Source organism: Myxocyprinus asiaticus, chromosome 8, assembly GCF_019703515.2.
Source record: "Myxocyprinus asiaticus isolate MX2 ecotype Aquarium Trade chromosome 8, UBuf_Myxa_2, whole genome shotgun sequence".
Classification (NCBI taxonomy): domain Eukaryota; kingdom Metazoa; phylum Chordata; class Actinopteri; order Cypriniformes; family Catostomidae; genus Myxocyprinus; species Myxocyprinus asiaticus.
Genome location: NC_059351.1, coordinates 21141789 through 21155181, shown reverse-complemented (window position 1 = coordinate 21155181; position 13393 = coordinate 21141789). Strand labels below are relative to the sequence as shown.

The following is a 13393-nucleotide window of genomic DNA, read 5'->3' as shown; positions in this document are numbered from 1 at the left end:
TTTAAAAAAACAAAAACATGAACTAAAAAATAAAATAATCGAAAGAAATTAGTAAAACAAAGTCCTTCACAGACAGATGGCACGTGGTTTGCCAAATTCACACTTCTGACACTGATGTTTTGAGATCGTTTGGCGTTTTGCGCTTTGTCTTCATTGTAAACCTTTCTTTGGCCATTGGGACTGAAGAGTCACAATTAATTTCTTCTCGAATCATTGTTGTTTTCACTCAGTGAGCCGTTCCGAACACAAAAAGTCCAGGAAATAGAATCCGTGATGCATTCGAGGTCCGAGGGAGCGCATTTGGACCAGTAGACAATCAATCAATTAATCAACTTGCAGACATTATTTCGTCTGCCCCATGACATTCGTTTTTTTTGTTTTGTTTTCAAATGAAAGCAATCCCTCTTTCCCACGTCTTGCGTGCGTGGGGATATTTAAGACATACATTGCAGGAAAATTCCTCCAATTTCAAGACAATCAAGCACTTATCATCAAGCACTATTTCCAATAGTGCAAACAAAATGTGTTTTCTTATTTCATCTTTTTCCCCGCTGAGGGTATACATTGTGCATTTGTTTTCATTCAAAACAAATATGGGAGAAAAATACACATTATCTGACGAGTGACCGATCATTCGAATAAATTCTCACATATAACTCTATGAAACATGCTGTACATTAATATATATACAGTATATATATATATATATATATATATATATATATATATATATTTTTTTTTTTTTTCATCTCGTATTTTTATATCTTTTGTTTGTAATCTATTCAGAAAGCAGTTGTGTCAATTACACACTTTACAAGTCACTTTTCTGGGCATAAAAGGTATATTGTGTGTTTGTGAGAGAGTGTATATAGTAGCACACCAGCACTCCATGTGTACTGTAGTTGACTGGTAATTGTATACTCTTTAGCATGCAGGTTGCTGTAGTTCTATTGGGGAGGGCAGGTTGTATTTACACTGGGATCTTTTTGGGTTTCTCAAAGCAGCTTCCTGGCACCCCATTCCTCTTCTGTGGTTTACTTCAAGATGATCTGTGGAAAAAAAGGGAAACAGACAGAATGAAATATGGCAATTAGTAATGGCCCATTTAGAGGTCATGTTTGCTTCTTAAATACTGATTTTTATAAGCTAGGTGATGTTTACATGGTGTAACAATGTATCTTTGTTGAGATATGGATGCAAGTGATGCCAATACGACATGAGAGAGAAATGTGCATGCTAATTACTGAAATTATGAATGTTAATGTAGTGATTATTTATGAGGATCAGAACTGTAGTTTGTAAGTGGTAGCAAAGCAACTATAATGCAGTGTAGTAGTTCCAGAGAAAAAGTTTTGCAGCAATCAGAAAGGAGGTGCAACGATAGATTGAAAGTAATAATATTCATGTTTTACGAGTTCACTGGTTTAAATAGTCATGGAGGGCATTAAGGTAAATGGATCTGGCCTGTTGAATATAATGGAGGGGCTTGAGCACAAGACTGCGCTTGAGCTCTGAACCCCCCCCCACCCCGCCCCAACTATCTGATTAAAGCAATAATTAGAAAGACAATATTCAAAATAATAATTGGTATAGGTTTTACAAATTATAAATGTGGGGAAGCAGCTGTTTATATGTACATATCTTTAGGATTTGATGGCATGCCTAGATGAACAAGCTGCTCCCGAACATGGTGTTCTGAAAGAAGCACAATAGAATGCAGGGATCTCGAGATGCGATTTTTAAAGTTTCAACTACGTAGCGTCCTAAAACTGCAGAGTTTATGCTAAAAACCAGCTAGACACTCAAAAAGTATTTGCATAGAAAAATAGAGCAGACGGAACGTATCATGAAAACAGGAAAGATTGACAAACTCAATTGAAAAATGGATTGCTGTAGGCCATTGTTGGCTTAAGTTCAAGTTATACTGTATATATATATATATATATATATATAAATATAAAACATTTTATATTGTCTAATCAATGCCTTACTTGTCTGCCACAATAGTGCAATATATTTAATCTAAAATCTGAATTATATATACAGTCTATATTCTTTCTCTGCAAATATTGAATTTGATATTGATATTAATTACTCGCCATGTCATGCAATTTATTTGATTACAAATTTTCTATTGACAGCTATAATATAAATCAAACGTAACAATAATTTAGGAATGGAATACTAGTGTACTGTTTGCTGCATACTTTGCAATACATACTGCACAGTGCCTTCTTTTTTGTTGTTGTTGAACAGTACACAGTATGCAACAATATACATAGTAAAAATTGCCTTTCAAAATCCATAACTCACAGCTAATGTCACTTCTGGTTCATTCATTACACTGGAAACGGAAGGTCAAGGTGCTGTGTGTTTCGTATGTTTACATTTGGCAAATGCAATAGGTCTTGATCATTAATTAATTTTGCTCAGTTATGTTAAAGTACTTATCAGGGGTAGCAATTGGCAAGGCCTTGGGTCACAAAACAATATTTTGATTCCTTGTAGAGATACATTGTTATGGAATGTGTCACACTGCAGATCTGTGCTACCTCGCAACATTGACATTCACAATACAGAACCATTTCATTATTCTGCACTTCGTTGAAAATAACAGAAAACATAAATCCTCTTGAAATACATAGAATAATGATTGAAATATCAGAGTATGATATCATGAAGAATTTTGTTACGTTACAATGATAGCTAGCCTTGTTTTCCATTTCACCCTAAAAAAATGGAACATTTAACAAAACCTGAAGATTTACATGGACTCAAAACATATATGTATTATTTAAGTAGCCCAAGCCAAAGGGTCTTCAACAGGGAGTCCGTGACCCCCAGGGGGTCCACGATGGTACTGCAGGGGGTCTGCAAATTATTGTTTGATCCACCATTTGCATTTGTAATAGTCACTCACTCACACACGAGCGACAGCGAGAGAGGAGTATGAATTTTAGTCTATCGACATGTTGAAATCCTTTGCAGCTGCATGCCAAACCTTAAAGTGTGACTAAACAGCACGCAGCCCAGACAAAACCTTCACGTGCCCATGCTTATCACGAGCTGCTCAATGCGTGATACACATCAGGTTTAGCAGCGCTGCAGTTGAGGGTCTCGTCTGCTTTGTGTTGGTCACACTGTATTGAGCAGATGACAGCTTACTATTTATTTTATTATTAGTTGCATTTTGCTTTCAGAACAATGGTTTACTTGCCTGGTGTAAATAAATAGTTACAGCTGAGATTATCAAGATGGCATACGCGGTCCTTAATGTTCCACACACACAAGACGGTGACTTTCAAATCAACATAATTCAAGGTGCACTCAGTCATTGTTCCCTATCTGTCACTCACTCGACGTTGTGTCGATGTAGTGACACTAGAGGTCACTCTTGGGAGCCCGAGACACCTCTGGTCTTTGATAAAAGGCCAATGAAAATTGGCGAGTGGTATTTGCATGCCACTCCCCCGGACATCCGGGCATAAAAGGAGCTGGTATGCAACCACTCATTCAGATTTTCTCTTCGGAGCCGAACGGTCATGCTCACTGAGCTGAATTCCCACGACTGTTCATTCACCTATATTTCTCTAAAAGACTATATTTCTCTAAAAGAGCGGCACACACGGAACATCTTTTTAAAGACGCGTCATTTTAAAGATGCCTTTCCGATTGTGCGTTATTCCTGGTTGCACTTGTTATCTGTCGCCATCTGACGGTCACGATTGCTGTCTTTCGTGTCTGGGCACTGCTCACGTGGAGACAGCGTTCGTGGATGGTCATGTTCTCATTGCGAGGACATGTCCATGGCAACGATGCGGTCGAGGCTCGCATTCGTAAGAAAGCAAGGCTCCCCGCCTCAGTCCTTTTACCCACGGGTATGAGGCCAGCGCGGCTAGCACTGGGGGCGATTTGGGGACCCCAATGGGACCGCCTCTGCCAGGTATCCCCCCGTGGACCTCCCATTCCCCAGCACGCTCGTCTGTCCCAATCGCGCTTCCGGATGAGTCCGCCGGCTCGTCTCACGGCGAGTTCGACCTCTTATTCAGAGCCTGCGAAAGTGATGAGCTCTAGAGCGCAGCATCGGAGAGCGGGCTCATCCAGTCGGACGCGGAAGCCTCAGCTGGGCTCCTCCCTTCGGGGACAATTGCCCACTCACAGGCTGACGCGGAGATGACGACATGCTTTCCTGGGCAGCCGCGAGCGTCGAGTGGAACCCTCTGCTCTTCCCTGAACCCTCGCGGCTCAATGATTGGTTCCTGGGCTCGCGGCGCCGCTCAAAGCCACGCCCAGCCCCCATTCCTTTCTTCCCGGAAGTGCATGAAGAGCTGACAAGGTCGTGGGAGGCACTTTTTACTGCCCGGTCCCGATCTTTTCAGCTTCCCTGCCCTCACTACCCTCGATGGTGGGGCGGCCAAGGGCTATTTGGCAATCCCCCGGTAGATAGAGGCGCTCGCGGTGCACCTATGCCCGCAGAGCGCCGCCACCTGGTGCGGGTGCCAAAAGCCCCCATCCAAGGCCTGTAGGTTTACGTCGTCTCTGACGGCCAAGGCCTACGGTGCTGCACGCCATGGCTCTCCTGAAAGTCTGCCAAGGCGCTAAAGGAACTGCACGAGGGCAGGCCGACAGGACACGGTGAGGCCGACAGGACACGATTTCTTGCTGCCCCCATCTCTCAGGCTGGCCTATTCGGCGACACCGTCAAGGAATTTGCCCAGCAGTTCTTGACGGTGGAACAGTAGATGGAGTCTATCCGACATATCCTGCCCCGGCGCGGCTCAAGATCCCGCACCCCGTCTACTCGTCGCCAAGGGTGTCCCCCTGCGGTGACTGCACCGGCACCGCCGCAGCCCGCCCCTTCAGCCGGCCCTGGCGTGGAGCCCACCGCAGGAAGCAGACGCCACCCGTCTCACGGCCGCCCAGAACACGTGAAAGGCTTCAAAGCACCCTTGAGACGGGCGACCCAGGGACGACGAAACCCGCTGCTCTGGAGCTGGTAAGCAGACCTCTCTATCTTTTTGTTACCTTTTGAATTTAATTGCGCTGCATGCCCAAATGGCTGCAGTACTCGAGTTCAGCAAGAGCGGTTTCCTTGTTCCCTGGGTCACGTATCTGGTGTGCAAGGCCGTCATCACGACCACCATCCACCACTCTATTTGGCAGGTTTGGTGCTCCAGTGGTGGTCTCCCGCCCCTGAGCGCCCAGCTGTGGCACAAATCCACCCCCGATGTGACAGTCTCCACGGGTCACGAGGACAGGCCTCTTCCTCCCCCGCCCCAGGCCGTTCCGGGGGTGGTCACAAGGAGCCAGGTAAGTGCTTCGATGTCCTTAGACTCAGCACGGCCGCGACATGGTGTGGCACCTCGAGCTCCGCCCCGCCGCGAGGCCCCACCTGCCGGTACGTCCGGCGACGTTGTCCCTTTGGTCCCCCTTGCACGGAACTTGGACACGTGGCTTGCTCTTTCCAATCCGTCGCGATGGCTGGTCCGGACCGTCCGACTCGGCTACGCGATTCAGTTCGCCAGGCGTCCGCCCAGGTTCAGCGGTGTCCACTTCACCTTGGTGAAGGACGAAAATGCTGCTACCTTGCGTGGAGATCGCTATCCTCCTACAGAAGGGTGCGATAGAACCTGTCCCTCCAGCCGAGATGAAGAAGGGGTTTTACAGCCCCTACTTCATCGTACCGAAGAAAGGCGGTGGGTTGCGGCCAATTTTGGACCTATGAGTACTGAACTGGGTTTTACACAGACTCCCGTTCAAGATGCGGACGAAAAAACGCATTCTGGCGAGCATCCGGCATTGAGACTGGTTCGCGGCGGTAGACCTGAAGGACGCGTACTTCCACGTCTCCATCCTTCCTCGACACACACCCTTCCTGCGGTTTGCATTCGAGGGTCAGGCATATCAGTACAAGGTCCTCCCTTTCGGCCTGTCCCTGTCTCCTCGCATCTTCATGAAGGTCGCAGAGGCAGCCCTTGCCCCGCTAAGGGAGGTGGGCATTCGCATTCTCAACTATCTCGACGATTGGCTAATCTTAGCTCACTCTCTGGACATGTTGTGTGTACACAGGGACTTGGTGCTCTCACACCTCAGCCGACTAGGGCTTCGGGTCAACCGGGAAAAGAGCAAGCTCCTCCAGGTTCAGAGCATCTCTTTTCTCGGTTTGGAGTTGGACTTGGTCTCTTTGACAGCGCACCTCACGAACGAGCACGCCCAGTCGGTGTTGGTCTGTTTGAAGGCGTTCAAACAGAAAACAGCGGTTCCACTGAAACATTTTCAGAGGCTCCTGGGGCATATGGCATCCTCAGCGGTGGCCACCCCGCTCGGGTTGATACATATGAGAACGCTTCAGCACTGGCTTCAGACTCGAGTCCCGAGATGGGCATGGCGGGACACATCGCATGGTCATCACGCCGGTCTGTCACCGTCTTTTCAGCCCTTGGACCGACCTCTCGTTTCTACGGGCAGGTGTTCCCCTAGAACTGGTCTCCAGGCGTGTCGTGGTCACGACGGACGCCTCCAAAACGGGCTGGGGCGCTGTTTGCAATGGGCACGCAGCCGCCGGCTTGTGGACGGGCCCGCGACTGCATTGGCACATCAACTGCCTCGAGTTGTTGGCAATTCTGCTTGCCCTGCGGAGAGATGCGCAGTCGGATCAGTGCTTTCCTTCCTGCAGGAAAGGTTGGAAGGGAGACTGTCCCCTTCCACCTTGAAGATGTAAGTTGCCACCATAGCAGCACACCACGACGCAGTCGACGGTATATCCTTAGGGAAGCGTGACCTGATCATCAGGTTCCTAAGAGGCGCCAGGAGGATGAATCCCCCCAGACCGCGCCTCGTTCCCACATCGGACCTCTCTGTAGTTCTTCAGGTTCTTTGAGCCTTTGCAGTCAGCCGAGCTTAAGGCACTCTCCTTGAAGACTGCCCTCCTGACTGCGCTCACTTCCATCAAGAGGGTAGGAGACCTGCAAGCGTTCTCTGTCAGCGAAACGTGCCTGGAGTTTGGTCCGGGCTACTCTCACGTGATCCTGAGACCCTGACCGGGCTATGTGCCCAAGGTTCCCACGACCCCTTTTAGGGACCAGGTGGTGAACCTGCAAGTGCTGCCCCAGGAGGAGGCAGACCCAGCCCTGTCATTGCTGTGTCCGGTGCGCGCTTTACGCATCTATTGGGATCACACGCAGAGCTTTAGGATCTCTGAGCAGCTCTTTGTCTGCTTTGGTGCACAGCGGAAAGGAAGCGCTGTCTCCAAGCAGAGGATCGCCCACTGGCTCATTGACACCATAACTATGGCATATCACGCCCAGGACATGCCGCCCCCGGTAGGGCTACAAGCCCATTCTACCAGGGGTGTAGCGTCCTCCTGGGCCCTGGCCAGGGGTGCCTCTCCAACAGAAATTTGCAGAGCAGCAGGCAGGGCAACACCCAACACCTTTGCAAGGTTCTATAACCTCCGGGTGGAACCGGTTTCATCCCAGGTAGTGGCACGCAATACAAGCGGATAAGCCCGGGATAGCCGGCCGGGTGTATCGCTTGCACATAGCGCCTTCCACCTCCTTTTGAGCTGAAGACATGCACCATTAATTCCCAGTAGTGTTCACAAACTTTGTTCCCTGGTTGACTTCCTCCGAGCCCTGTGGCAGTCGAGTTTTCGGAGAGACTCGCTGCCGGCCCAGTACACGTGCTAACTAAGAGTCCTGTTCTGGGATAGGTGCTCCGCATGTGGCGGTTCCCTGTAAGGCTAACTCCATGTGATATATATCTTCCGCTAATTCATTTCCCTGTTGGCAAACTGCGTCTTCCTTGGGCAGAGCCCCTCTGCCCCAGTCTCCATGTTTGTAGTAACTCCTCCCCCGTTGGGTAAGATCTACCTTGAAGACTCTCCACATGGTTGGAAAGACCATGTGACGTATTATTCCACTTAAATATCCCCCCCTCACTTTGGGCGAGGTGTGGTCTCCGCGGTGTCTTCCCCTTGGGAGGGACACCCCCCGACTAGACCTGGCGGCTCAGTCGGATAATCCCCCTTCTTTTTTAGGGAGTGGAAAAAAAGAAGGGGAAAAGGGGCCACGACTGGGTTAGCCTGTCTCTATCTTTTGGGTAGTCGACTTGTCCCCAAAGGACCGTTCAACACTCATAACTATGTTGGGGGAGGTTACGTGTCGACCTGGTGTGCTGGCTATGAGGCACACAGTAGTCTGCCCATCACACACCGTCAGTTCACGTAACACAGTTCAGCCAATTGTGGCATTTCATATAGGAACCCCTACTGTCACTACATCGACACAACGTCGAGTGAGTGACAGATAGGGAATGTCATGGTTACTTGTGTAACCTCTGTTCCCTGATGGAGGGAACGAGACGTTGTGTCCCTCCTGCCACAACGCTGAACTACCTGCTGAAATGGCCGGACCTTATATCGGCTCCTCAGCATAAAACCTGAATGAGTGGTTGCATACCAGCTCCTTTTATACCCGTATGTCCGGGGGAGTGGCATGCAAATACCACTCGCCAATTTTCATTGGCCTTTTATCAAAGACCAGAGGTGTCTCGGGCTCCCAAGAGTGACCCCTAGTGTCACTACATCGACACAACGTCTCGTTCCCTCCATCAGGGAACGGAGGTTACACAAGTAACCATGACGTTTTCCTCATCTCAAATTTTTACTCAATGAAATGAACAGTCATTTTGAAATATATGTATATATATGTGATCACTCTAAAGAGATGAAGACTCTTTAGTACCCTTATAAAAGTTGTTTTATTCTGCTTGGACAGGGTACGTCTGTTTTTCTGTCTGTTTGTTTGTCTGTCTATCTCTCTGTCTTTTTCTTTCTTTTTGGAGGAGGTCTGGCACAGGGATTAACAAGGAAAATTAAAATTGTCACTTCATGTCAAAAATGTTGCAGACCCAAGCTGGCTGGCTGGTTTTAGCTTGTCGGTTAGCTGGTTTCAGAGGGAGTTTTAACACTTTTTAGCTGGTCAGTCTGGGAGACTAGCCAGCCTGACCAGCCAAGACCACCCTGACCAGCTAAGACCGGCCTGACTAGCTAAAAAAGTGTTCAAAGCCCCTTTAAAACCAGTCTGACCAGCTATGACCAGGCTGGGCGACCAGCTAAAACCAGCCAACCAGCTTATGCTGATTTTAGCTGGTCTTTTCAACAGGGCAGCATTTAATGATTATTTCAATGGCTTTGCAATGTAAAAATCATGAAGTATGTACATACAATAATATGGTAGCCTACCATACACATTTTTATAGGCACAACATTTTATACAATATGTAACGGAGGTCCTGGCTCCGTTTCTCTACCCACCAGTGGGTACTTGGCCTGAAAATGGTTGAAGACCCCTGGCTTAGTGTAATCAAGGAACAAGCAGTCTTGCACCCTAGATTTACTTTCGTCACCAAAACTTCTTGGAAAAAGTGTAAAATCAGAATGAAACAATGTCAGCATTGTGAGCACAGCTCTGAGGCGCGGAGACAGTGAGGCGATTCAAAGTTTGATAGCGGCGTAACAGAGTGAGTAACACCATGGCATGATGGGAAAGCAATGCCAGAGAGGGAACACATGCAGGTTACACAGAGCCCAGTGAAAGTTTGGACAACGACTGTAACTGAATGGCAATGTAAATGGCAGTAACTATACTGTAATATCTTGTTAAAACATGGTACTTTATGTGATGTAAATCAGGTTTAGTTACAATAAATATCAAATATGTGCATGTTATGAGAAGTATGGTATAAATTCAATGTATGTCTGACTACTGTGCTTAAAGACCCCATGAAATGGCTTGCCGAATGCAGCTTTCTTTCCTGTGCTGACGTATAAAAAAAAGCAAAAATCGAGGTGACATAAAAGCACTTACATTAGTTCTTCTGATAAAACTTGTGTATTATTTGAGATGTGAAGTTGTTTAAATCATTGTTTTTATGGTCGTTTTATGGTTTGAGTGCTTACGGTGTTACATCTTCATGGCAACTAAATTGTAAAATTGGATATAACTTGACACAGAAAAAGTTAGTAAGTGATTTTATCACACTAAAATCATGTTAACATGATCATAGAGAGAGACTATACATTTATATATTTCAAAGCTAACAGACAATGACCTGAAAGCTACAAACCTGTGATTTCATGTGGTCTTTAATAGTTTTTCTTTTTTTTTTTGAAGAGTTATTGAAAAAAGCTATTTGAAATAAAAAGTAATAGTGCAAATAAATGTTATACATGCACATAAGTAAAAAGAGGCCTAAAATATTTTCCTAATCTTTCTAAATTGTTTGCTGCAGCCACACCATTTCTGTCCAGAAGAGGGTGCTCCTGCCCTACATTTAGGAACAAATACCAACATCCTGCAACCATGACAAACCTTATCTCATCCCATGAACTCTTCACCTTCTGGCATATCAGACCCAACAGGCAAGAGAGCACAGGTTAGGGACTAAGAGCACTGAGTCCTGTCATAAACATTGTAATAGTTACAGTTCAGTTGATATTAATGTGAACTGCGTGAATATGCTTATGGCAAGAGTCGCCACCTCAAAGCTGCATTTATTGTGCCAGTCAAGGGTTTGTTTATGCCTCCTGTGGCCTGAATTTCACTCTCTCTCGCTGCATAATTAAACCTGTGTGTGTGAGATTACCGCGAGCAGTGATGACTCAGCGGCCAGCGGTGGTTCTGTCTGTCTGGCTCTGAGAATGACGAAAGCACACACGCCAACAGCTCTGAAAACATATATTACAATGTGTCGAAGGCAGTACAAACATAATGAGTCTAAAGAGTGCAAGCTGTTTTGGAGAGATCTGCTCAATCATTGTAAATGTAAATATTGATGTATTTTGTAAGTCAACAAGAATTAAAAGATGACAAACATTGTTTTTGCACATTTTCTTGTCTTGCGCCTTAAAGTCCCCTTTAACCCTTTTTACTGACCAAATACTTACCTGGTCTAATTGTCGTGAGTTTGTCAGTGCATGTTACTTTAAAGAAAAAAGATTACATTTGTAATCTTTCATAAAAAAAAAAAATATTTTCAGTTGACATCACCAAAGTCGCTTAATTTCATGTTCACACCACAGTTTTAGTTTGAAAATGCATAAATTTTGATACGTTTATGCTCAAAATAGAGCATTTAGAAAACGCTCTCCATTACCGCATACCAGGGTTATTATAGTTTTGGATTTGTATTTAGTTTTTATCTCTATTTTATATTCAATTTGTCATTTCAATTTAGTTTCGTTTTTGTTAGTTTTCACACTTTGTTAGTTTTTGTTGTCTCAGTGTTTTCTAGTTTCAATTTAGCTAGTTTTTGTTTTAGTTTTAGTATTTTATGTCTGCAAAAGCTCAAGCATTTACTGGTATTATTTAAAATGTCTTGCATCATTCAGCTTCTCAGGACAGTCTTGGGTTGCCTCTATCTAGTGGCACTTTCTTGTTTAATTAAGGTAGACTGTGAATGCTTGATGGGTAAAGTAGGACAGATAAGCTTGATTCCCATTGTATCCACATGTACTATATTTCCTTATTTCCTTAAATGGTTAAAAATTATTACTAAACTAATCTTTCAGAAGTAAACAATTAACTTTTTGAGGTTTAAAATGGATGATTTTACATCAGTATTTGTGGCAAAGCTCATTTCATGACCACCGTTTGGAAAAGCAATGGTAAATAAATTTGAGGTAAATACAGTATTTTTTAGGTTATAAAATTGCCAAAGTTGAGTTAATATTGTAAATGTTACATATGTTGATTTAAAAGTGTGCAAGATAATATAAAAATGTATTTCAAATAATTTGTAGATATTTTCTATTGAGTAATTTTTTCCTCTGTCCCATTTTACCAACACTGCCTGAAAAAAAAATCTGGGATTTTGTCAAAAGAGGGTCTCCAAAGGTTCTTCTTACCATAATTGAGTATTTCTTTATTTTTGCTTTTGACTAAGGTCAGAAACATCCTAAACTTTCTATAAAGGTATAATGTCAGGTTATGTGGCATTTGGAATATATATATATATATATATATATATATTTAATTGCAATATTCAATTACATCGGCAACCCCCAGGCTTCTGGTTTGGTGAATATTCTTGCTTTAGTGATTTAGTAACCACCTTTCCATTTACCATCAGGCAAGTATCTGTCTAAACATGCAGGCGGAAAATTACTTACACAAATGAAGACATAAAACAATTATAAATGTAAAAATAATAATTATAATGATGATAATAATCACTGAAATATAAATCATGGTTTGAGGTGAATGTGTTTTTGTATTATTTTATGTTTTAATCACAGATGTATAGGCTGCAGAGTTGTGGTCACAATGAACTGCTCTGTGGAAATGAAGTGAACTGAACTCAAAGCACCTCCTGAGCTGAGATATCTGAGGTCATCTGCAGCACTCATAGATGATACTGTTCTTGCAAAAAAAAAAAAAAAGAAAATTCAGAAGACAGAAACAAAGAGTGAGAACCTTTTACATGTGCGTGTTCCACGAGACTGCACGCCAAAATTGGTACATATATAGTTCTCATAAAGCCAAACAACTTTCATACTCACAGTCATTAGCTCTGCCCAACAGGAAGTCGGCCATTTTGGATTTTCTGAAAATCACAGGCTTTGAACTTTTAAATACTCCTCCTAGGGGATTCATGTGACTGGCACCAAATTTGTGCAACATCATGCCAAGACACTGAAGATGTGGATGCTCTGTGCATTGTGTGATTTTGATGAAAATTCAGCTGTATGTTTGGTAATGAGGTCTGATCACATTATGGGTCACGTTCATAGTGCCACCAACTGACAGCAGGAAGTATGGCACTTTTATCAGACTTTGAAATAGCCCTGTTGTGTTTACATGAATTACTTTTTTTGTAAAATTGTACATTTGAAAAAGGGATATTTGATATCTTAAATACTGTTGCCATGGCAACACATTAATTGTTATTTATTCCTTTCTTCCTATATTTGGGTGTTTTTGAGGCACTTGGCATGCTTAAAATTTCATAAAATTTTGCACACACACCAGAGTCGTTAGCCATTAGTTCTGGACAAAAGTTTACGCATGGGCATGCAGGGGGGCTCTGTAGTGCCCCCTTAAAAATTAGTGTGTAAGACGGCCTCTGTAGCACCCCCATTTTCACCAACAGTCACCAAAATTGGTACATATATAGTTCTCATCAAGCCGGACTACTTTCATAATTATAGTCATTAGGTCTGCCCAACAGGAAGTTGCCATTTTAGATTTTTTGCATATTGCAGTCTCTGAACTTTTAAATACTCCTCCTAGGTGATTCATGAGACTGTCAGCACATTTATATAACATTATGCCAAGACATTGAAGATTCTAAATTGCAAACAGATTTTTGATATATTGAACGGCGTTGCCAT

At 44.2% G+C, this 13393-nt stretch overlaps 1 protein-coding gene across 13 annotated transcripts in view; it reads right to left on the bottom strand.

Annotated features, from left to right (window-relative positions):
- Positions 1 to 907: 907 nt before the first annotated feature.
- Positions 908 to 13393, bottom strand: part of LOC127444939 (muscleblind-like protein 2a) — a 183486-nt gene continuing 171000 nt past the window's right edge. For 7 of the 13 annotated variants that reach the window (XM_051704607.1, XM_051704613.1, XM_051704609.1 and 4 more), the window contains 2 exons: positions 10648 to 10729; positions 908 to 1049 (listed from right to left, as the gene is read on the bottom strand). In XM_051704607.1, the coding sequence (XP_051560567.1) occupies positions 10664 to 10729 (66 nt within the window). In that variant the 3' untranslated portion in view covers positions 908 to 1049; positions 10648 to 10663. Of the gene's footprint in view, positions 1050 to 10647; positions 10730 to 12369; positions 12418 to 13393 lie in introns of all 13 variants that reach the window. The other 6 variants (XR_007897892.1, XR_007897894.1, XM_051704610.1 and 3 more) reach the window with 4 other exon arrangements.